The sequence below is a fragment of the Heterodontus francisci genome, chromosome 9 (assembly GCF_036365525.1).
Source record: "Heterodontus francisci isolate sHetFra1 chromosome 9, sHetFra1.hap1, whole genome shotgun sequence".
In the NCBI taxonomy this organism is placed as follows: Eukaryota; Metazoa; Chordata; class Chondrichthyes; order Heterodontiformes; family Heterodontidae; genus Heterodontus; species Heterodontus francisci.
In genome coordinates this window covers 76,398,123-76,419,942 of record NC_090379.1, presented here as the reverse complement: position 1 = coordinate 76,419,942, position 21,820 = coordinate 76,398,123, and the positions used below count along the sequence as shown (strand labels likewise).

The following is a 21,820-nucleotide window of genomic DNA, read 5'->3' as shown; positions in this document are numbered from 1 at the left end:
TAAAATTGTCTGTTCTCGAGTTGGTTTCTAAAACATACTGCTCTAGAAAACCAGCCCTAATGCATTCCAGAAACTTGTCCTCCACAGTATTAGTGCTCATTTGGTTCACCCAGTGTGTATGCAGATTGAAGTCATCCATGATTACTCATGCCACATGCTTCGCTAATCTCCTGATTAATACCATGCTCTACACTACCACAACTGTTTGGTGGCCTATAAACAACTCTACCAATGTTTGCTGCCCCTTGTTGTTTCTTAGCTCCACCCAAACAGATTCCACATTTTATTCTTCCGATCCAAGGTCCACCCTTACTAATTTACTGATCCCTAAAGCCTGGCAACCCAACCTGCAGTCGGGTTCGGGTCGAGTCGCCAGGCTTTAGGGGTCAGTACATTAGTAAGGGAGGATCTCAGATCGGAAGAACAAAATGTGGAATCTGTTTGGGTGGAGCTAAGAAACAGCAAGGGGCAGCAAACATTGGTAGGAGTTGTTTATTGGCCAACCTGAACCCGACTAGATCTGACTACGTGTCAGGTTCGGGTCGGGTCTCTCTTCCAAGTCCAGCATTCGGACTTGGATGGGGTCGGGCTGGACAGTGCTGCCCCTGTAATCTTGAATTCAACATTAAGGTCAAGGCAGGAAACGTGCAGTCCGGACTTCGCACTCTGCAGTGAGCGAGTGAGCATCTCTATGAGGTCATCGCGCTCATGCTGTAGCTTCCATGCATCCAAACGTGATTCTACACTACAGTACACTAAGTATGGATGTGAAATGAATGCTGTCTACTGGAGAATGTTTAGCAGTGGAAAGCCAGAAAAGGTAAATCTTCCGTTTGGAAGCTTTTCAACGCTGTTGTTTTCCGCAATAGTAAAAGTTCAACTGGATTTGTACAATGCAAATCTTACAAACTTCTACTAAAATATGACAGCAAAAAGACGGGAAATTCTTCTTTGCAACGGCACACTGAAAGGTTGTACACGACCCGCAGCAGGGCCAAGTCAGTCGTACCGACGAACGAAAAATACATACCTGCTCACAAGAAATCAGTCTCATGAGTCTCTGTTGCAAGGATATTCAATCTTTCCAAACTGTCTCTGGTGAAGGTTTTGTTGAGCTAGCACAAGAGCTTATCAACGTGGGTGCTACAGTATCAGCATCAAGTATGCTACCAAATCCAAGTACAGTTTCAAGGTGTCGAGATGTGGCCAAAGAAAAGAGAAAACAAATAATTTCTCAGATTACTGACATACTGAAGGATGTGAATGTGGGAATGACAACTGACATGTGGACGGACGACTACTGTAAAAATCCATTCTGTGTCGATAACTTGTCATTACATCACAGTAGATTTTAAACTTAATGCCCAAGTTTCAACAACAGCAATGTTCCCACTAGAGAATGCCAAAACTAGTGAAAACATCAGGCAAGAGTTTTTAAAGCTGTTAGTGAATATTTTTGGATTCGACCCAGCAAATTTAAATAGTCTGGGTGACAGATCAAGGCGCTAACATAGTGCTTGCTCTTAGACTATAACAACGTCTGGATTGTCAGGACCACATATATAACATGGTCCTTCGACATTTACTTGATCCAAAGGAATTAGCTTCCGAAGCTCCGGATGTTGTAGAAACTATACATCATGCCAAAGCCTTGGTGACATATGTTAAACAGTCTGGTCTTGCTGCACAGTTGTCTAAAACTTTAAATTCAATGGGAGAAATGAGGTACAGTACTGGGTATCTGCCACTGAATTCAATTCAGGATATTTATCATGAGCTGCACGAGAAACTGGAACAGCGTGGGGAAAGCTACAGGCTGGAAAACATCGCCCCCGATGTCTTGCAGTTTTTGGTTGATTTCCTCCGACCATTTTAATGAAGCTCAGAGGGAACTAGAGGAGATGAGTATCCTACATTGAACCTGGTAATTCCGTGCTTTGAGACACTTAAATGATTCTGCATGCCACTTTCTTCAGATACTCCAATACAAGCAGTTGTCAGGCAACGGCACAGAGAGTGGCTTCTGAAGAAAGTTGAAGTAAATGACGTGCACAAGATAGCAACATTTCTCCGGCCTAAATTTAATCAGCTGCGAATGCTGTCCAGCCATGATAGGAAAGACGTTTGTTCTGAAGTGTGCAGACATATCAACAACTTCAAAGCAGACGACCCTGTGAAGGAAACAAAAGTGGTTGACGATGAACCCCTTACAGCTGCCAAAAAAGCACTGACCGAATTTACTGAATGCGAGAATATTCATGAAGAAGTGGACACAAATGATGAAGTGCAGCAGTACACAGCATAGAGGCCTGCTGCGTTGGCGGTGGCAAACAAGTGTGATCTGTTGGGCTGGTGGAAAGAACAGTGTTGCATACCCTAAATTGGCCAGGCTGGCAAGAAGTATACTTTGCATTCCAGCAAGCAGCAGCAGCGAGAGGAACTTCAGCATAGCTGGAAGGGCAATCGACCAGTGGAGGACTGCCCTTAAGCCTTCCACTGTTGACTCTATTCTTTTTTTATATGACAATTTATAACACCTTTTGTTCTTTTCTTTTTCTTTTGCTATGTCTGTAACTGAGACTACTTACTTGCTCTGCCTGTAACTGAAACTACGAAATCAAATGTTCACCTAACTGTCTAGTGGGTGCTTCGTTGGAGTAGGCTATTTGTTTTCTTTTTAGTCTATGGTTTGACACAACTTGTTTTTGTTTTATCTGGTTATTATCACAGTGCTGTTTGTGGGAGCTTGCTGTGGGCAATGGTTGCTGCGTTTCCTACTTTACAACAGTGACTGCAATTCACAAAGACCTTCACTGGGTGGAAAGTGGTTTGGGACATCCTGAGGTTGTGAAAGGTGCTAGAGAACAGCAAGTCTTTCTCTGTAGAGAGAAAATGGATAATCTCATGAGAAGACTGCTTAAAAATCATGAGGGAGTCAAGACGTCATTTGAAAGTCTTGTAAGAGACAGGCTGATACTTCTAACAGAAAAGAGAAATACTGTGTGTATTGAAAGTTATCTACAAAAATTTAGTTCGGCTCCTGGAGGTTGGATCTTTAATTTTATGTACTCAAGCAGTCGGAAGAAAGATGTTCAATAAATACATAACTGTATCTGATCACGGTTACATTATTCGTTTTGCATTTTAATACTTCAAATCAGGGCTTCTGGGTTGCTTTATCTCTTCTATGACTGAACTATAATCTTACAGAGGAACAAGACAGTCCAGTGCGTAAAAGCAACTAATAAGCAGCGCTTGTTTATCTAGCAGCGCCACAAAAATCTTACAAAGATCTCAAAGGATAGATGGACACTCTGAAAGCTTTGGAGGGTTGAGATTCAACCACGACATCAAACAATCTAAGGTAAGAATTTTTTTTTTCAAAGTGATACTAACTTTTATGTAAAATTGTAATAAATGTCAATGCTAGAAATTGTTCAACACACATAGTCAACATTAACATATCCTTTTTTTTGGCTTTGTAGGCTATTCGAGGTGCTGGCCATTATGTGCATGCTGATCAACCAGAAGTCTTCAATCAAACAGTACTGCAAATCTGCAGTACTGTAGACTGATAATCAGACAGCACCGGGAACCTGCAGTACTGTACACCAACAATCAAACAGCACGAGGAAAGCCTGCTATCTGATCTGCCATTTTTCCTATCAATCAATCTTTCCTTTCACTGAAATTTAGTTTCCAATCCAATCTCTCTGTATTGAATTTACTGAGCTTAGAAATAGCAGTCAGAAAATGATAATTGGCCTCTGTGTTGCTCATGTTCAAATCTTCATGGACTTGCATAGCCACCCTCCACCACTCCAAATCTCTATAGCCCTACAACCCTCCAAAAACTGTGTTGACTAAAAAAAGGAAGGGGGGTAAGAAAATCACAAGGTTTTTACTCCTGATCACTATCCAATGAACTCGGCCAGAAAATGCTCATGTGTGAAAGTGAGGGGGGGGGGGGGGGGGGAGAGGGGAGGGGAGGGGTGGCGCTGGTTCCTGGTGACGGCATCAGGCTCACCCATGATTCCCCACGACTCCATCTGCAGGAATAGCCTGCTGCCAGAATGGATAAACAGGATCACAAGTAAACATTACCATTTGGACAAGGTAGAGCGTAGAGCACAATAACCTGTTTGATATTAACTTTATTACAATAGTCGGGTTGGGCGCGAAAAAAAAATTAAAGGATTCAGGCCTGGGTCGGGTTGGATGTGGTCAGGTCGGGTTTCAATTTTATACCCAAGCAGGCCTTTACTGATCCCATCCCTTATCAGCGCAATTAAAATTAAGGCACCTTAAAATGAACCTTGTTCCCATGCCCAACTACAATTTTTTTATAGCAATTTCTACAAATTCTGTCCTTGGCCTGCTGCAATACTCCTGTGAACATCCATACAAGCTCAAGGAACAGCACCTCATTTTCCGCTTCGGCACTCTATATCCTTCTGGACTCAATATTGAGTTCGATAATTTCAGACCATGTGCCCCATTGTTACTTTTTGTTTATTTATTGTTTATTTTATATATATATATATATATATATATATATATATATAAAATTTAATATAATTTTAAAATTTTATTATTTTTAAACCATATGCTAGTCTTAAACTCATTCTTCATGTTTTTGCTTTCGTACAGACCGTTCATTATTCTGCCATTAGCACTCTCTCTGGACTTGTGCTTTGTCTTTTACTACAACTATTTAGAACTCCATTTGCATTCTGTTCCATGACATCTGTCATTTAACCTCATCCCCCTCTGTCCTATCACAGTCCTTCCTTCTTGTTCTACATTACCCTCCCCACTCTCACTTGCTCAAAGACTGTTACATTTCTAACTTTTGCCAGTTCTGATGAAGGGTTGCAAACCTGAAACATTAATTTTGTTTCTCTCTCCACAGGCAGACCTGCTGAATATTTCTAGCACTTTCTGTTCTCACTCCTTTTAATTGCCTTTGCTCCAAGGAAAACAACCCCAGCTTTTCCAACCTAACCTTGTAACTAAAAACCCCCCATCCCTGGAACCGTGCTGGCAAATCTCCTCTGCACCCTCTCAAAGACCCTCACATCCTTCCTGAAGTCTGGTTACCAGAACCCAATGCTCTACTTGGGGCCGAACCAGAGCTTTATATAGGTTCAGCATAACTTCCTGCTTTTGTACTCTATGCCTCTACTTATGAAGTCCAAGATCCTAAATACTTTGCTAACCACACTCTCAAAATGTCCTGCCACCTTCAAAGATCGATGCACATGATCCCTCTGTTCTTGCACACTCTTTAGAACTGTGCCATTAAGTCTATATTGCCTCACCCAATCCCTTCTGCCTAAATGCATCACCTCAAAATTGTCAGTATTAAATTCCATCTGGCACTTCTCTGCCTATTCTGCTAGCCTATCTATGTCCTGTTGCAGACAGTTCACATCATCCTCAGTTTGCCGAGATTCTCCTCTGCATTCCAAAAGCCAAGTCATTTATATATAGCAAAATAAACAGTGGTCCTAACACTGACCCTTGGGGAACACCACTGTCTACCATCGCCCATTTTGAGTTTCTTCAACCTCTCCTCATAACTCAATCCTCTGACAATATGGATCTGCCTTGTTGTCCTCTGCAATGCATTGGTCATATTTTTGTCCATTTGCAAATATTGTCAAGGCTCTTCTATAATTCCCTAGCTGCATTATCAAACTCCAATGGGCCTCCTAGCTTAGGATCATCTGAAAACTTGACCAACTTACAGTATGTTCTGAATTTTTATTATTATTTGTTTCATGGGATGTGGGCATCGCTGGCAAGGCCAGCATTTGTTGCCCATCCCTAACTGCCCTTGAGAACATGGTGGTGAGCTACCTTCTTGAACTGCTGCAATCCACGTGGTGCAGGTACACTCAGTGCTGTTAGGGAGAGTATTCCAGGATTTTGATCCAGTGACAGTGAAGGAACGGTGATATATTTCCAATTCAGTGTGGTGTGTGACTTGGAGGGGAACTTGCAGATGGTGGTCTTCCCATGCGTCTGCTGTCCTTGTCCGTCTAGGCAGAAGAGGTCGCGGGTTTGGAAGGTGCTGTCAAAGGAACCTTGGTGAGTTGCTGCAGTGCATCTTGTATATGGTACACACTGCTGCCACTGTACATCGGTGGTGAAGGGAGAGAATGTTTAAAGTGATGGATGGGGTGCCAATCAAGCAGGCTGCTTTGTCGAGCTTCTTGAGTGTTGTTGGAGCTGCACTCATCCAGGCAAGTGGAGAGTAATCCATTACACTCCTGACTTGTGCCTTATAGATGGTAGACAGGTTTTGGGGAGTCAGGAGGTGAGTTAATCGCCGCAGAATTCCCAGCCTCTGACCTGCTCTTGTAGCCACAGTACTTATGTGGCTGCTCCAGTTCAGTTTCCGGTCAATGGTAACCCCCCAGGATGTTGACAGTGGGAGAATCAACAATGGAAATGTCGTTGAATGCCAAGGGGGCACCGTTGGAGATTGTCATTGCCTGGCACTTGTGTGGCGCTAATATAATTTGCCACATAAGCCCAAGCCTGAATGTTGTCCAGATCTTACTGCATATGGACTCGGAATGCTTCAGTATCTGAGGAGTTGAGAATGGTACTGAAAGAACATGACTTGCTGTTTTCTGTCGTTAAGCCAACGTTTTATCCAAGCTGACAGCGACCCTCCTATTCCATGAGCCTCAATTTTGTTAACCAGCCTTTTATGTGGTACTTTATCAAAAGCTTTTGTAAAATCAATATGGACAACATCCACTGCATTCTCTTCATCAACCTTCTCTGTTGCTTCATCAAAAAATTCAATTAGATTAGTCAAGCATGATCTGCCTTTTACCAATATTTGCTGGCCGTCCTTATTTCACTCAAAACTCTCCAAGTGCCTGTTGATTTTTTCTCTGATTATTGTTTCTAAGACCTAAGCCACCACTAATGTTAAACTAACTGACCTGTAGTTGATAGAACTGTCCTTACACCCTTTCTTGAATAAGGATGTCAGATTTGCCACTCTCCAATCCTCTCTAATTTCTTGGAAAATTATGGCAAGCCCTTCCACTATCCCCATCCCCAATTCCTTTAGCAACCTGGAATGCAAGCCATCTGGACCAGGTGACTTATCTACCTTAAGCACAGCCAGTCTTTCTAGTACCTCCTCCCTCTCAATTTTTACCCTATCAATTGCCTCTACTCTCTCTGCTTCTACCGATATTTTGTCAGATTCCTCTTCCTTCGTAAACACCTAAACTCCTCATTAACTATTCTAGCCTTGCCCTGTGCCTCCACGCATATATCACCCTCTTTGTCCCTAATAAGCCCCACTCCACCTCTTACTACCCGATTACTATTTATATGCCTGGAGATGATTTTTGGATTCCTTTCAATTTTGAAACCCATTCTATTCCAATATTATCTCTTTGCCAGACTTATTTTCCTCTTCACCTCTTCTCTCAGCTTATTGGGTATTTGGCCTGGTACTCACTTGAAGAATTCACCTGACATGCATCATACAACCTCTTTGATTGTTTCATCATAATCTCCATCTCCCTCGACATACAAGTCGCCCTGTTTTTGGTCCCCCCCACCTTTTGCCCTTGTTGGAATGTACCTAGCCTGTACCTGAAGCATCTGTAAACTATAAACTCAAACCATTAAATCTCAATCTCCAAGTTATGGAAAACACAAGTTGCGCACTGATACATGTAAACATTGCTCACGTTAGTCTAATAATTAGAGCTAAAAATATAGAAACCATTGCCAACATAGTCAAGGATACTTTAAGCATGTATTTGGCAGTGATTCAAATAAGATTTATTTCCTTGCCTCTCAACTAGATTAGTAATAAGTAATTTCTAGAATATTGTAGTGATTTAATCCCAGTAGTGGCTAGTTCATTCAGGGAGCTAGGTGTGGTAATAGGTCTCTAGCTTGGGAGACAGGCTACAAACTTCTACTTACAGATGAGCCGTTTTCTGGGTTGGTAAAATTGAAAACCAAATAGCTTTAACTCAGTAATACTTAATTATTGCCATTGAATTAAATCAGGTAATCTTTGTACTGTACTCGACTGTGCCACCATATCATAATGCATATTCATCTCTTTTTAGATTTTACTTACCTATACCTTGTAAGTTTCAGCAACCATTTTGGGAAGTATAAGCATAAGGATTTTATTTCAAGGGGGGGGGGGACAAAGTTTTACTCAGCAAGTACTGAATATTTGCATTCTCAAAACATATTTGCACTCATGCTTTGAAGTAGCATTGTCAGATATAAATATGCTGCATACCAGATTAAAGAAAAATGAAATTAGAAATGCTGGAAATGCACAAAATATTTAGAGAAAGACAGGTTAATATTTCAGGACCTTTCAGATTTCCAGTATTTGTGATTTTTCCCCCTTTCTATTTCATACATTTAAGGAACTGAGTGCAACAGTGGATTATTTTGACTTTTTTCATTGGAAACATAGAGTCATAAAGCTATACAGCACAGAAACAGGCCCTTCGGCCCATCGTGTCTGTGCCAGCCATCAAGTACCTAACTATTCTAATCCCATTTTCCAGCACTTGGTCCGTAGCCTTGTATGTTATGGTGTTTCAAGTGCTCACCTAAACCCTTCTTAAATGTTGTGATGGTTCCTGCCTCTACCACCTCTTCAGGTACTGCGTTCCAGATTCCAACAACCCTCTGAGTTAAATAATTTTTCTTCAAATCCCCACCAAATCTGGTTCAGACTGCTAGGATTAAAGTCCTCTCCCCAGAAAAGTCACCTGAGCAATATTATTTTGGGCAATCTCATCCCAGTTTTTCGTGGAGATGACCACAACATAAAAATTTCCACAAATCACTTTTTTAAAAAATGAAGAATGCATCTGCATTAACAAATCTCAGACAATAAATGGACACAAAGAGTGAAGCCAGATCTTTAAAACCTAGAATATTATGTTGGCACAGGTCTATTCTGAGTGTATGTCATACAAGCACTGACACAGATTTGCTTCCAGCAACTGATCACTGCTTACTGCGAAACTGAAATCAATTCAATAGAAAAGTTTTATGTATGCAATGTGCATTCTTTTTCATTGCCTCTTGCCTATTAGATATTTCTTGCATCACCCTCCGTTGAAAATTCTAATAATTATGTAGTTTCTCTTCTACCATGTCAAATGTAAAATGAGTAGTTGACATACATATTTCACATGTTCATTAACAAGAAATATAAGCTCCATCTTACTAAAACATCGTAGAAGCCAGAATCATTATTTTACCATGCATAATATATTTGCAATGTGTGCCAAGGAGAACAGTTATATAAATTGGCTGTCCTTTGTAATTTAAGTATCATAACTGCTTCTACTATGATGAAGTACTATAAATACTGTTATGATTAAGATCTGGATATCCTTCGCAAACTCAAATATTTTTAATGAAGTCTCAATTTGCAGTCCTGAGATGTTTGACAGGAATCATAAAATATAAATTGACTGGAATCACATTTATTAATCCATCTAATTTTTTTTAGAAATAGTTCTAGGCCAAAATAAAAATGTACAAGCTTTTCACTTAGGGAAAAGCTCAAATCTACTGAAGATACATAACAGAAATGGAACCATGTTCAAACACCAATGTGTTAAGCCACAAAACAGCAGGGCACAAACTTGACAGCTTGCTGATGAATTGTTAACTATGGTTGCAGTACCAAGGCAAAGCCTCGAGCTGAGGCCAGAAAATCTGATAAATGATGAAAATCAGAAAGAAACCATTGCTGTCCACTCTGATATACTTTCTACAGCATTAATTGAAAAAAGGGAGTTGAGAAAAGATCTGCCTACCTCTTGGATGCAGTAGATACAGACTGGGAAAACTGAGGGAGATATACACTCTGCATTTTAAAAAAGCAGTACTAAAATATTCAGCTTTTTTTTTAATATACTCAATCATGGATGTGGGAGATGTTATTTTGTGCCCACACGCACTTGCCGGTGGATGCCTTCGTAAATTCTAATGGTTTGATACAATTGGTAATGCCTGGCAAAACTGCCACAAGGAAAGGATTACTTGAGAAACGATTACATCAGAACATAAGATCAGAAATTGGAACAGGAGTAGGCCATCGAGCCTGCTCTACCTTTCAAAAATATCAAGGCTAATCTAATTGTGGCCTTAACTCCACTTCCCTGCCTGCCACCATAATCCTCGTTTACAGTCCTTGAAAATCTGGTTTCTTTCCATCATTCACAAACTATTCCCTGGCAATTCAATTCCTCTTCCCTTATCACAATAGCATTCAAGTTTGCATTTATGCATTAAGTAACTCAAATGCACCACTTTTTATTTCTGCTCTCAGTGACCCCCTTTTTATGATCCATGAAATCCCTTGCCTAGACGCACACACCAATTTTGAAGGTGTCCCCATCTGGAACTAAAGCTGACAGAACCCAGCCGAAGGATTGCAGAGTGGCAGTTTTTGATGATTCTCTTATCTTACAGTCCTGCTCCGATAGGATGATTAAGCATCTCAATCCATTTAGCATTTTTTAAACATATGCATATAAACGCTCCTTGTTTTCTCAAGTTACTTTCACCTTCTTAAAATCTGGTCTCCCTGAGCCACATACCAACTAATAACGTTTCTTTACTTTTATTTTCTAAGTATAGAAACTGGATTCAATAACATACAGACTTTATTAACAAGAAAACAGGACTTTTACTCAACTCTGGCAACAAACAAGAACAAACCAAACTTCTGCTGAATTATTCATCGATCTCAGTGATATATACTGTTCGAAAACGGATGAGCAATATTAGAGTATTTACAGAAATATATGGCTGCAAATGTTTCAATTAATATCCCTAAAATGTTTTATGAAACTTTTATTTTAAATGAAAAGTTCTCCCCCTTTTATGCACACATAAAAAAACCTATAAAGCTATTTTCAGCCAACACTACAACAATTAATGCTGGAGCTCTTCTTTCCACGACCAAAATCCAACACCGGGGGAAAAAATAACCTTAAGGCTCAATCCCTCATGTTATATAGTTCACTCCTTGCACTTTTTTGTTTCTTACACCATTTCATTTTAAAATCAATGATGAAATTCTAAGAAACTGATCACTCTAATCCCTTTGATGAAACAGTAATAGTCATACACATACAACACCTAGAGAAAACTATTAGCAAAACCAAGTAAATAGGTGTGCATGATCCTCTACTTGGTTAGTATAAAATGCATGCAATTTTGAAATTATTACCATGCAATGTTAGTTTCCATGTGCTGCATTTCAGTTTTGTCCTAAGCTAGTCTATATTCCACATTTGTCACTTGAATCAATAATACAATTTTCTACATTCAGAACTTTCACTATTTACTTGTAATATCAACCTTTCAATCAACTGTTTAAATTTTCAGTGAACAGATTCTTAATCATCTTGAACTTTTTGAAACTATTTTCAATAGTTTACTTACAGCAAGATATCACCTTTTCAATTCAAATGAGAATTGAATCCACAATTAAACTGATGTAAATTTTTAAAAACAGAACCAGCTCTCCAATGGTTCTGCTTAATATACAGCAATTTCTGTCACTCTGAATTTGAACTGTACAGTTTCTGCCCAGAGGCCAGAAGTATTTAGAAGTATTATTTTCTGAATGATCCAACTACAGATACCACAGTATTTCCAGACATGTTGTCAATGCAACTTCCATACTGCGAATAGGAAAAAGTCTAACCCCGCTCATGAATGTTCGTTGCACCCCTAATCTCTAGTTCCTTTAGACATACGGGAAAGAAAAGTATTCAACAAACAGAAACAAAGCTGATGAAAGATATTTGGACAATGAAAGAAAATGGGAATAGAGCAGTTTTTAGGAAATGGGAAAGTTACACTACATGATTCAGAATCATCTGCACTTACTCTTGACCCCCTTCTTGCCCTTCCGCTCCTTCTTGTATTGTTCCTTCAGTTTACTTATTAGTCCCTTGTCTACAGCCCAAACCTCCGAAGATGGGGAGAAGTCATCCTTATCTACGTGCAGCACATCATTGAAAAATCAGCAAATAGGAATGCAAGCAGTCTCTGCTGCTATTTCATGAAGGTTAGTAGTTTAATCACAGCCTTTAAAAAGTTACTAGAGAAGAATTATCATATAATCTTTTAAATACAATCCTAAATTAAAGCAAGTCATTTTGAAACAAATGATTATTTTATTAGAAACCTACTCTTAAAGGGCAATGCAAGTTTATAAATATAGCAATTCCATGCCACTGCATGCAAAACAGCAAAGCACAATACCAGCAGTTTTATAAAGCATCTCTTTCCTTACAAGCAATAAATTGGACACAACAAGCTTACAAGGAGGGTTCTCCCTTCACCCTAACAAATCAACTTACAGGGACAAATGTCAACTTGTGCCAACACAACTGACAGCCTTTTTTAAAAAAAAAGTAAAAATACAGCAATATTTCATTCCAAGAGTAGAAAGAAGCCCAATTACCTAATTTTTGCGACAGCCAAATGACTTGAATAACGGAGTAGATTAGTTCCAATACTGTACTATATTAAATTATAACTAAGCTTGTCCATAAAGGTAGGAAAGAAAATGAAATGAAACTGTTGATTTTCTGATAAAACTGCAAAATTTACATAAAATGTAAAATATGATTAATGTTTTATAGAACCTGAATGATTTGTATGACAGCAGCTGTGAACAATTTAATGAGTATAGGCAAACTAAGTGAAATTCGATTATGGATCTGAGAACTGTACTTCCGCCAAGAGGTTCATTTTTTTAGCCGTTTGATCGTGCTTCTTGAATTCCCTAATAGTCAGTATTTGCTTTCTAACGTCTTATAACCCCTATGACCTCAAAGGGGGCCTATCACAAATTGTTTCTTTGTGAAACGTAGGCCAGATAACGAGAGAATATTAAGGGCTTAGAGGAAGGGAAGGAGATGGAGGACAGATGAGGGGAGAAGAAGAATAGATCAGAGTTCTTATAGGCATTGTCTGGAGGACTCAATTCTTCTCATTTTTTGGACTTGCTCAAGGCAGCACATTCAGCTTTTTCTTCTTTTGGCTCCTGTATTGACACAGTTTTATGAAAGGGAAATAGTGTTTTCCAAATATATTAGAGTTTTTTTTTGAGAGTGTAACTAGCAAGGTAGATAAAGGGGAAATCAATGGATGTAGTATATTTCCATTTTCAAAAGGCATCCGATAAGGTGCCACAAAATAGGCTGTTACACAAGATCAGGGCTCATGGGATTGCAGGTAATATGTTAACATAGATTGAGAATTGGTTAACTAACAGAAAAGAGTAGGAATAAATGGGTCATTTTAGGCATGGCAGAGTGTAACTCATGAAGTGTTGCAAGGATCAGTTCTTGGGTCTCAGCTGTGTACAATCCACATCAATGAATTCGATAAGAGGACCAAGTGTAACCAAGTTTGCTGACCGGTCAAAGTTAGGTGGGACAGTAATGTGTAAGGAGGACACAAAGAGGCTACAAAGGGATATAGACCACTTGGGTAAGAAGGTGACAGATGGAGTACAATATGGAGTAGTGTGAAATTATCCACTTTGGTAGGAAGAATGGAGAAGCAGAACTTTTTTTTTAAAAGGTGAGACACAAGTAAATGTTGGCATTCAGAGGGATTTGGGTGCCCTTGTATAATAATCACAGAAAATTACATGCAGGTACAGAAAACAATTAGGAAAGCAAATAATATGTTAGCTTTTATTGCAAGGGGATTGGAGTATACAAGTAAGGACGTCTTACAGCCAATTATATAGGACTTTGGTGGGACCACACCTGGAGTACTGTGTCCAATTTTGGCCTCTTTAAGGAAGGAAATACTTATGTTAGACGGGGTGAAACAAAGATTTATTAGATTGATTCCTGGGATGAGAGGACTGTCCTATGAGGAGAGATCAAGTAGAATGGGCCTATATTTTCTGGGCTTAGAAGAATGAGAAGTGATTTTATTAAAACATATAAAATTCTTAGAAGGCTTGACAAAGTAGATGCTGAGAGGCTGTCTGCCCTGGCTGTCGTGTCTAGAACTTGGGGTCATGGTTTCAGAATAAAGAATTGCCTTTTAATACTGAGATGAAAAGAAATCTCTTTACTCAGAGGGTTGTGAAGCTTTGGAATTCTCGACTTCAGAGGTCTGTGGATGCTGAGTCAATGCAGATATTCAAGGCCGAGATCAAAAGATTTTCGGCATGGAATTGAGGGATATGGGGATAGGATGGGAAAGTACAGTTGGTGTAGATGTTCAGCCATGACCTTATTGAATGTCGGAGCAGGCTCAATGGGTCATATGGGCTAGCCCTGGTCCTATTTAGTTTAGTTTAGAGATACAGCACTGAAACAGGTCCTTCGGCCCACCGAGTCTGTGCCGACCATCAACCACCCATTTATACTAATGCTACACTAATCCCATATTCCTACCACATCCCCACCTGTCCCTATATTTCCCTACCACCTACCTATACTAGGAGCAATTGCTAATGGCCAATTTACCTATCAACCTGCAAGTCTTTGGCATGTGGGAGGAAACCAGAGCACCCGGAGGAAACCCACGCAGACACAGGGAGAACTTGCAAACTCCACACAGGCAGTACCCGGAATTGAACCCGGGTCGCTGGAGTTCTGAGGCTGCGGTGCTAACCACTGCGCCACTGTGCATATTCATACATCCCTGTAGTGAGATCTGCCAATCAAACTGCATATTACCTCAACAGATGTGTTCCCAGCTATCTCAGCTGCTGTAAAGGTATTTTTTTGAATAGTTAAATTAACAATGGTGATAAGAAAGAAGAAAAAACCTTACAAAAATCTAAATTTAATACTGGAAACCAATGCTAAAAATGAAGAAAATTACAAGTTGGACATTTAATTTTTTTTGGGAAGGGGATCTATCCATTGGGGTCCTAAAATGTCTTCTCTCCATCAATTTAAATGAAAAGATTTTTGAGTTGCTAATCCTCATATTTCCAGTCCCATAGAATTGGTGGGGGTGAGACATTAAGGGCTTAGCAACTGCAAAGCTGATCATAGCCATCTCTGTACAGCAGTTCCAGGTAAGTGGAAAAGTTAAATTAGTCAAAATATATCGCAGTAATTTATAGTATCACTAGCTGAAAATAGTTGAACGTTTGAAGGAGCTTTTTAAATAAGTAATCAAAAGTAAAATATTGAAAAATCCCACTGGTTTAGTAATTAATACAAAAATTATATTATGCTGCACCACACTTTCATCATTCACTGCCACATACAAATTTTTAGATGGATATTTATCATGGAAGAAGTTCAGAACCAAATTACTATGGTTCAGCATTAATCAGACAAGAAGTGATATCGATAAAGAGCAAAAAAAACTGCATGTCTGGGCTTTCCTCATATTTTATAACATGGTTGTAGCATATTGACCAAAAATGATTTAGTTTTGGAAAATTCCAATATACAATTTTATAAAGTAGCTTCAAATATTGCGTTCTTAGAATTATGTTGATTATTTTTACATCATCAAATTTAGTGCAAGAGGCGAATTTTAATTACAGAATAGCAGGGAGAACTCTTCTAAGAAAAGTAAACATATTACAGGGTTGTAGAGCAATGCCAGAAATGCACAGGGAAGACATGCAAAATGATCTTCATGGGTCAAGACCTGACATTAACACATGCTGCTTTATAAGAGCCTGCAGCACTAACTGCCAGCTTTATTGTTCCTCTTGTATGTAGCAACACCAATACAATTTTATATCAAACCTAGTAATTAATAATGTAAAATAATCCTTATAAAAATAAATTTTGGGATATGGGCTTCGCTGGCAAGGGCAGCATTTAGTGCCCGTTCCTAGTTACCCTTGAGATGGTGAGGTTTGTGTGCTGAAGGTGTTCACACCGATATTAAAGAAGTTGCAGAATGTTGACCCAGTGACCATGATATATGTCCAAGTCAGGGAGGTGCACGACTTGGAGTTGATGCTGCCTCCATGCCGTTCTAGGTGGTGGAAGTCGCGGGTTTAGAAGGAGGCACTAAAGAAGCCTTGGCGAATTGCTGCAGTGCATGATGTACATACTACACACTTCAGCCATGGTATGCTAGTGATGGAGTGGATGGTTGTATAGGCTAGTGGATGAAGTGCCAGTCAAGCAGATTGCTTTGTACTTGATGACGTTTAAGCTTCTTGAGGGTTGTTCCAGCTGCACCCATTCAGGCCAATGGAAAGTATTCCATCACACTCCTGAATGGTGCCTTGTAGGTGCTGGAGAGATTTTGGAGGCTCAGAAGGTAAGTCGCTTGCCGCAGAATACCTAGGCCATGACTTGATCTATCAGCCACAGTATTTATATGGCTGGTCCAGTTGCATTTCTGATCAATGGTGAAGACCCACACCCACACCCCTCTCCCCCTGCCAGGATGTTGATGGTGGGGGACCCAGCAATGGTGGTGCTACTGAATGTCATGGAAAGGTGGTTAGACACCCTCTTGTTGGAGATTCATCACCTGCCACTTGTGTAACATGAATGTTACTTGCCACTTATCAACACAGGCCTGCATGTTGTCCAGATCTTGCTGTATGTTGGCACAGACTGCTTCATTATGAGGAATTTCAAACAGCTGAACGTGATGCAAACACCAGTGAACAGCCCACTTCTGGTCTTATGATGGAGGGGAGGTCATTGATGAAACTGAAGACACTTGGACTACTGATAGAAGATTTATGCCACAGTATAACTTTAAGCCCTCTCGCTGTTCAATCAACAATCTCAATTTCTTTCAGATTTAATTTTAATTAACTTGAAGTACAAAGAATTATAAAACTAGAACTATTCATCTCAGTCTGACACTACCAAAAAAAACTCAATCATACCAGATATATTAAAATAATTCTGAAGATCTATTTTTTCTCGTTAATTGGTAGCGTTGCCATCAGAATCATGAGAACTCAAATAAATAGCAATAAATGGCATAGCGCAGACAGATAATGGAATGGGTTTCAAGTGTGATTCGTCAGCAACTTCACAGATATTCTTACCCCATTCTGTTCCATCCCCAGAACTTCTAGCTTCCCCAGCTCCTTCTCCATCTTCGGCTGTCACTAAAAAATCAAATTCCTTCAAAGCTTCTTCAGTATCATCAGGCAAGTCAGTAGCCAGCCCTTCATTACCAATCTAGAAATGACAAATATTGATAATTTTAAAATCACCATGGTATCCAATCCAGAAACTTGCTGCCTATCTTAACATAATTGGCTGATACCGTTCAAGGGTCAAACTTCTGTCATTAATGCACATTTTATAGCATCTTTTAAATTAAGAAAAAATTGTTTTTCAACATATTTTGTAAGATTTCAATCAAGAAAAACAAACCATATACAAATTCAGATAACTATGGTGCACAGAAATATGCTTGAGGACTAAAACTCACAGACAGTAAAGTGACTGAGATAATGACAATGAGACTATTGATCAGATTACTACTATTTCATTATATCTTTTGGCTGGTCACTGACTAGCATTTCCGCTGTGATATCATGCTTTGCTTTTTCAACCTCAATGGTACAGGGGAAGAAGCTGATTGGCAAGTAATTGTCTGAGAAGGGCAGCAGCAGCAGGAGATAAAAATTGGCAGCAGAGAGCCCCTTCTACCAGTCACAGCTGAAGTGTGATGTCACAGGAAAACAGGTAGGTGATTGGTGGGTATCTCTTCCGTGTCTCTTTTTGGCCAAGTGGTTTAAATCAACAGACGTTATTACAGCTGAAGAGAACAGTTAAGAAATTCACTTTTAAAACATTTAACATCCAAATTAATTAATTAAATAGAATAGATATGGTTGGGCAGGCGATGTGTTGCAGCTGTAGTATGTGGGAGCTGGTGGATGGCGCTGCAATCCATGGCAACCACATCTGCAGCAAGTGTTGGCTGCTCAAGGTCCTTCGGCTCAGAGTTGATGAGCTGGAGTCCAAGCTGCGGACACTGCGACACATCAGGGAGGGGGAAGAGTTACCTGGACACTATGTTTCAGGAGACAGTCACACCCCTTAGATTACATCAAATTTGGACCATAGTCAGGGACAAGAGGGTGTGACTGTAAGTGAGGCAGGTATGAGCATCCAGAATTTAGCTTTGGAGGAGTCTCAGCCAGTGCCCATATCCAATAGGTACAAGGTTCTTGCTCCCGGATGAGGACACAGGCTGCAGGGAGGATGAGCAAACTGACCACAGCACCGTGGTTCAGAGTGCCATTCAACTGGGGGGAGAAAAGAAAAATGTAGTACTAATAGGGGATAGCATAGTTAGGGGAATAGATACTATTCCCTGCAGCAAAGCCAGGGAGCCCCGAAGGCTGTGTTGCCTACCTGGTCCACGTAGGTACCAACGACATAGGTAGGATGAGGAAAGAGGTTCTGCTGAGGGACTATGAGCATTCGGTGCTAAATTAAAAAGCAGAACCTCAAAGGTAATAATCTCCGGATTACTACCTGAACCATGTTCAAATTGGCGTAGGGTAAATAAGATTAGAGAGGTAAACGCGTGGCTCAAAGATTGGTGTGGAAGAAATGGGCTCTGATTCATGGGGCACTGGCACCAGTACTGGGGAAGGAGAAAGCTGTTCCGTTGGGACGGGCTCCATTTGAACCATGCTGGGACCAGTGTCCTGGCAAATCGTATAACTAGGGTTGTAGATAAGACTTTAAACTAAATCGGGGGGGGGTTCAATTGAAGGGAAGTTTAAAAAATCAAAAAGAAACGAGAGACAGAGGTGCAGGGTAGTGAAGAGACCAACGGGTATTCAAAGTAGGACAGGAAGGGGCAGAAAATATAAGCAGACGAGTACAGCAGAAATTGGAACCAGATTGAGTAATAATGGCAAAAAGTCAAAGCTTAAGGCTCTTTATCTGAATGCATGCAGCATTTGCAACAGGATAGATGAGTTGACAACACAAATAGAAATTAATCAGTATGACTTGAAAGTTATTACAGAGACATGGTTGCAGGGTGGCCAAGACTGAGAACTCAATATTCAAGGGTATTTGACATTCCGGAAAAATAGGCAAAAAGGAAAAGGAGGTGGGATAGCTTTGTTAATGAAGGAAGGTATCAGTGCGGTGGTGAGTAGTGATATAGGTGCAATAGATGTGGAATCAGTTTGGGTGGAAATAAGGAATAGCAAGGGGAAGAAGTCACAGGTGGGAGTCATCTATAGGCCCCCGAAGAGTTGCCTCACTGTAGGACAAAGTATAAATTGGGGAATAACGCAGGCATGTAAGAACGGCACTACAATTGTCATGGGTAATTTTAATCTGCATATTGACTGGACAAATCAGATTGGCGGAGTTAACACGGAAGACGAATTTCTAGAGTGCATCAGGGATTGTTACTTAGAGCAATACGTTGCAGAACCTACCAAGTAACAAACTACTTTAGATCAAGTAATGTGTAATGAGGTAGGATTAATAAGAGATATCGTAGTTAAGGATCCTCTAGGGGGTAGCGATCACAACACGGTAAAATTTCAAATTCAGTTTGAGGGCAAGCAACTCGGGTCTCAAACCACTGTCCTCAACTTAAACAAGGGCAATTACAGAGGTATGAAGCAAGAGTTGTCTCAAGCGAGCTGGAAAAATAGACTAAGGGGAAGGTCAGTGGATGAGCAGTGGCAAACATTTAAGCAGATATTTCATAATGCTCAGCAAAAATTTATCCTGGTTAAAAAGGACTCGATGAGAAAGGTGAACCACCCGTGGTTAACAAAGGCAGTCAAAGAGAATATCCAATCAAAAATTAAGGCATGCGAAATGGCGAAAAATAGTGGTAGGCCAGAGGATTGGAAAATTCTTTTAGGAACCAGCAGTGGATGACGAAAAAGCTAATAAAAAGGGAGAAAATTGATTTTGAAATTAAATTGGCAAGAAATATAAAAACAAACAGCAAGAGCTTCCATGGGTATATAAAAAGAGAGTAGCTAAAGTAAGGGTGAGACCCTTGGAGGATGCGACTGGAGAACTGATAATGGGGAACAGGAAAATGGCAGATAACGTAACCAATATCATTCATCAGTCTTAACGGTGGAGGACACCATAAACATCCCACAGATATCAGATAGGCAAGGAGCTAATGGGAGGAAAGATCTTGTAACAGTCTCTATCACGAGGGATAAAGTATTTGACAAACTAATGGGACTAAAGGCAGACAAGTCGCCAGGACCTGATGGCCTACATCCAAGAGTTTTAAAGGAAGTGACTGCAGAGATAGTGGAGGCATTGGTCAAAATATTCCATAACTCACTGGATTCCGGAAGGGTCCCAAAGGATTGGAAAACCGCTAATGTGACGCCCCTGTTCAAGAAGGGATGGAGACAAAAAGCAGGAAACTATAGGTCAGTCAGCCTAACATCAGTAGTTGGGAAAATGCTAGAGTCCATTATTTAGGAAGAAATAGCAGGACATTTAGAAAAGCTTAACGCAATCAAACAGAGTCAACATGGTTTTGTGAAAGGGAAATCATGATTGACAAATTTGTTAGAGTTCTTTGAAGATATAACAAGCAGAGCCTTTAAAGGGGAACCAATAAATGTAGTGTATTTAGATTTCTAGAAGGCATTCGATAAGGTGCCACATAAAAGATTATTGCACAAGATAGGAGCTCACAGTATTGGGGGTAATGTATTAGCATGGATTGAGGATTGGTTAAGACACAGAAGACAGAGAGTCGGGATTAATGGGTCTTTTTCAGGTTGGAAAGACATAACTAGTGAAGTGCCACAAGGATCAGTACTAGGGACTCAATCATTTACTATCTATATTAAATGACTTGGAGGAGGGGGCAGAGTGTAATATATCCAAATTTGCTGACGATACAAAAATAGGTGGGAAGGCATGTTGTGATGAGGACATCAGGAATCTGCAAGGGGATATAGATAGGTTGAGTGAGTGGGCAAAAACTTGGCAGATGGAGTTTAATGTAGGAAAGTGGGAGGTCATGCAATTTGGTAGGAAGAATCAAACGGCAGACTATTATTTAAGTGGACTGAGACTTCAAAAAAAGTGGAACACAGAAGGATCTGGGTGTTGTGTATGAAACACAAAAAGTTAACATGCAGGTGCAGCAAGTAACTACGAAGGCAAATGGAATTTTGGCCTTTATTGCTAGGGGGTTGGAGTTTAAAAATAGGGAAGTCTTGTTACAACTGTACAGGGTGTTGGTAAGGCCACACCTGGAGCACTGTGTACAGTTTTGGTCCCCGTATTTAAGAAAGGATATACTGGGATTGGAGGCAGTTCAAAAAAGAGATTCACTAGGCTGATTCCTGGGATGAAGGGGTTGACTTATCAAGAATGGCTAAAACAGGTTAGGCCTTTATTCAGAATGAGGGGCGATCTTATTGAAACATACAAGATTCTGAGGGGGCTTGACAGGGGTAGATGTTGAGAAGATGTTTCCACTAGTGGGGGAATCTCAAACTAGGAGACATAGTTACAGAATAAGGGGACAATCATTTAAAACTGAGATGCAAAGGAATTTCTTCTCTCAGAGGGTTGTGAATGTGTGGAATTCTCTAACCCAGAGAGTTGTGGAGACTAGATCACTGGAAGGATATAGACAGATTTTTGAAATATCGGGGAGTTGAGGGCTATGAGGAGCTGGCACAAAAGAGGAGTTGAGGTCTGGGGCATTTCAGCCATGATCTTATTGAAAGGCAGGGCAGGCTAGAGGGGCCGAATGGCCGACTCCTGCTCCTATTCTTATGTTCTTAAAAGGAAATGATCACTGAACTACATCATATCTT

General features: G+C 40.2%; 1 protein-coding gene across 4 annotated transcripts in view; it reads right to left on the bottom strand.

Moving 5' to 3' along the window:
- The window catches only part of strn3 (striatin, calmodulin binding protein 3), a 207,807-nt gene that overhangs the window by 81,389 nt on the left and 104,598 nt on the right, over nucleotides 1–21,820 (bottom strand). For 2 of the 4 annotated variants that reach the window (XM_068039354.1, XM_068039355.1), the window contains exons 7-8: nucleotides 17,066–17,201; nucleotides 11,932–12,042 (exon numbers count right to left, since the gene is read on the bottom strand). In XM_068039354.1, coding sequence (XP_067895455.1) covers nucleotides 11,932–12,042; nucleotides 17,066–17,201 — 247 coding nt within the window. The remainder of the gene's footprint in view (nucleotides 1–11,931; nucleotides 12,043–17,065; nucleotides 17,202–21,820) is intronic. The other 2 variants (XM_068039356.1, XM_068039357.1) reach the window with 1 other exon arrangement.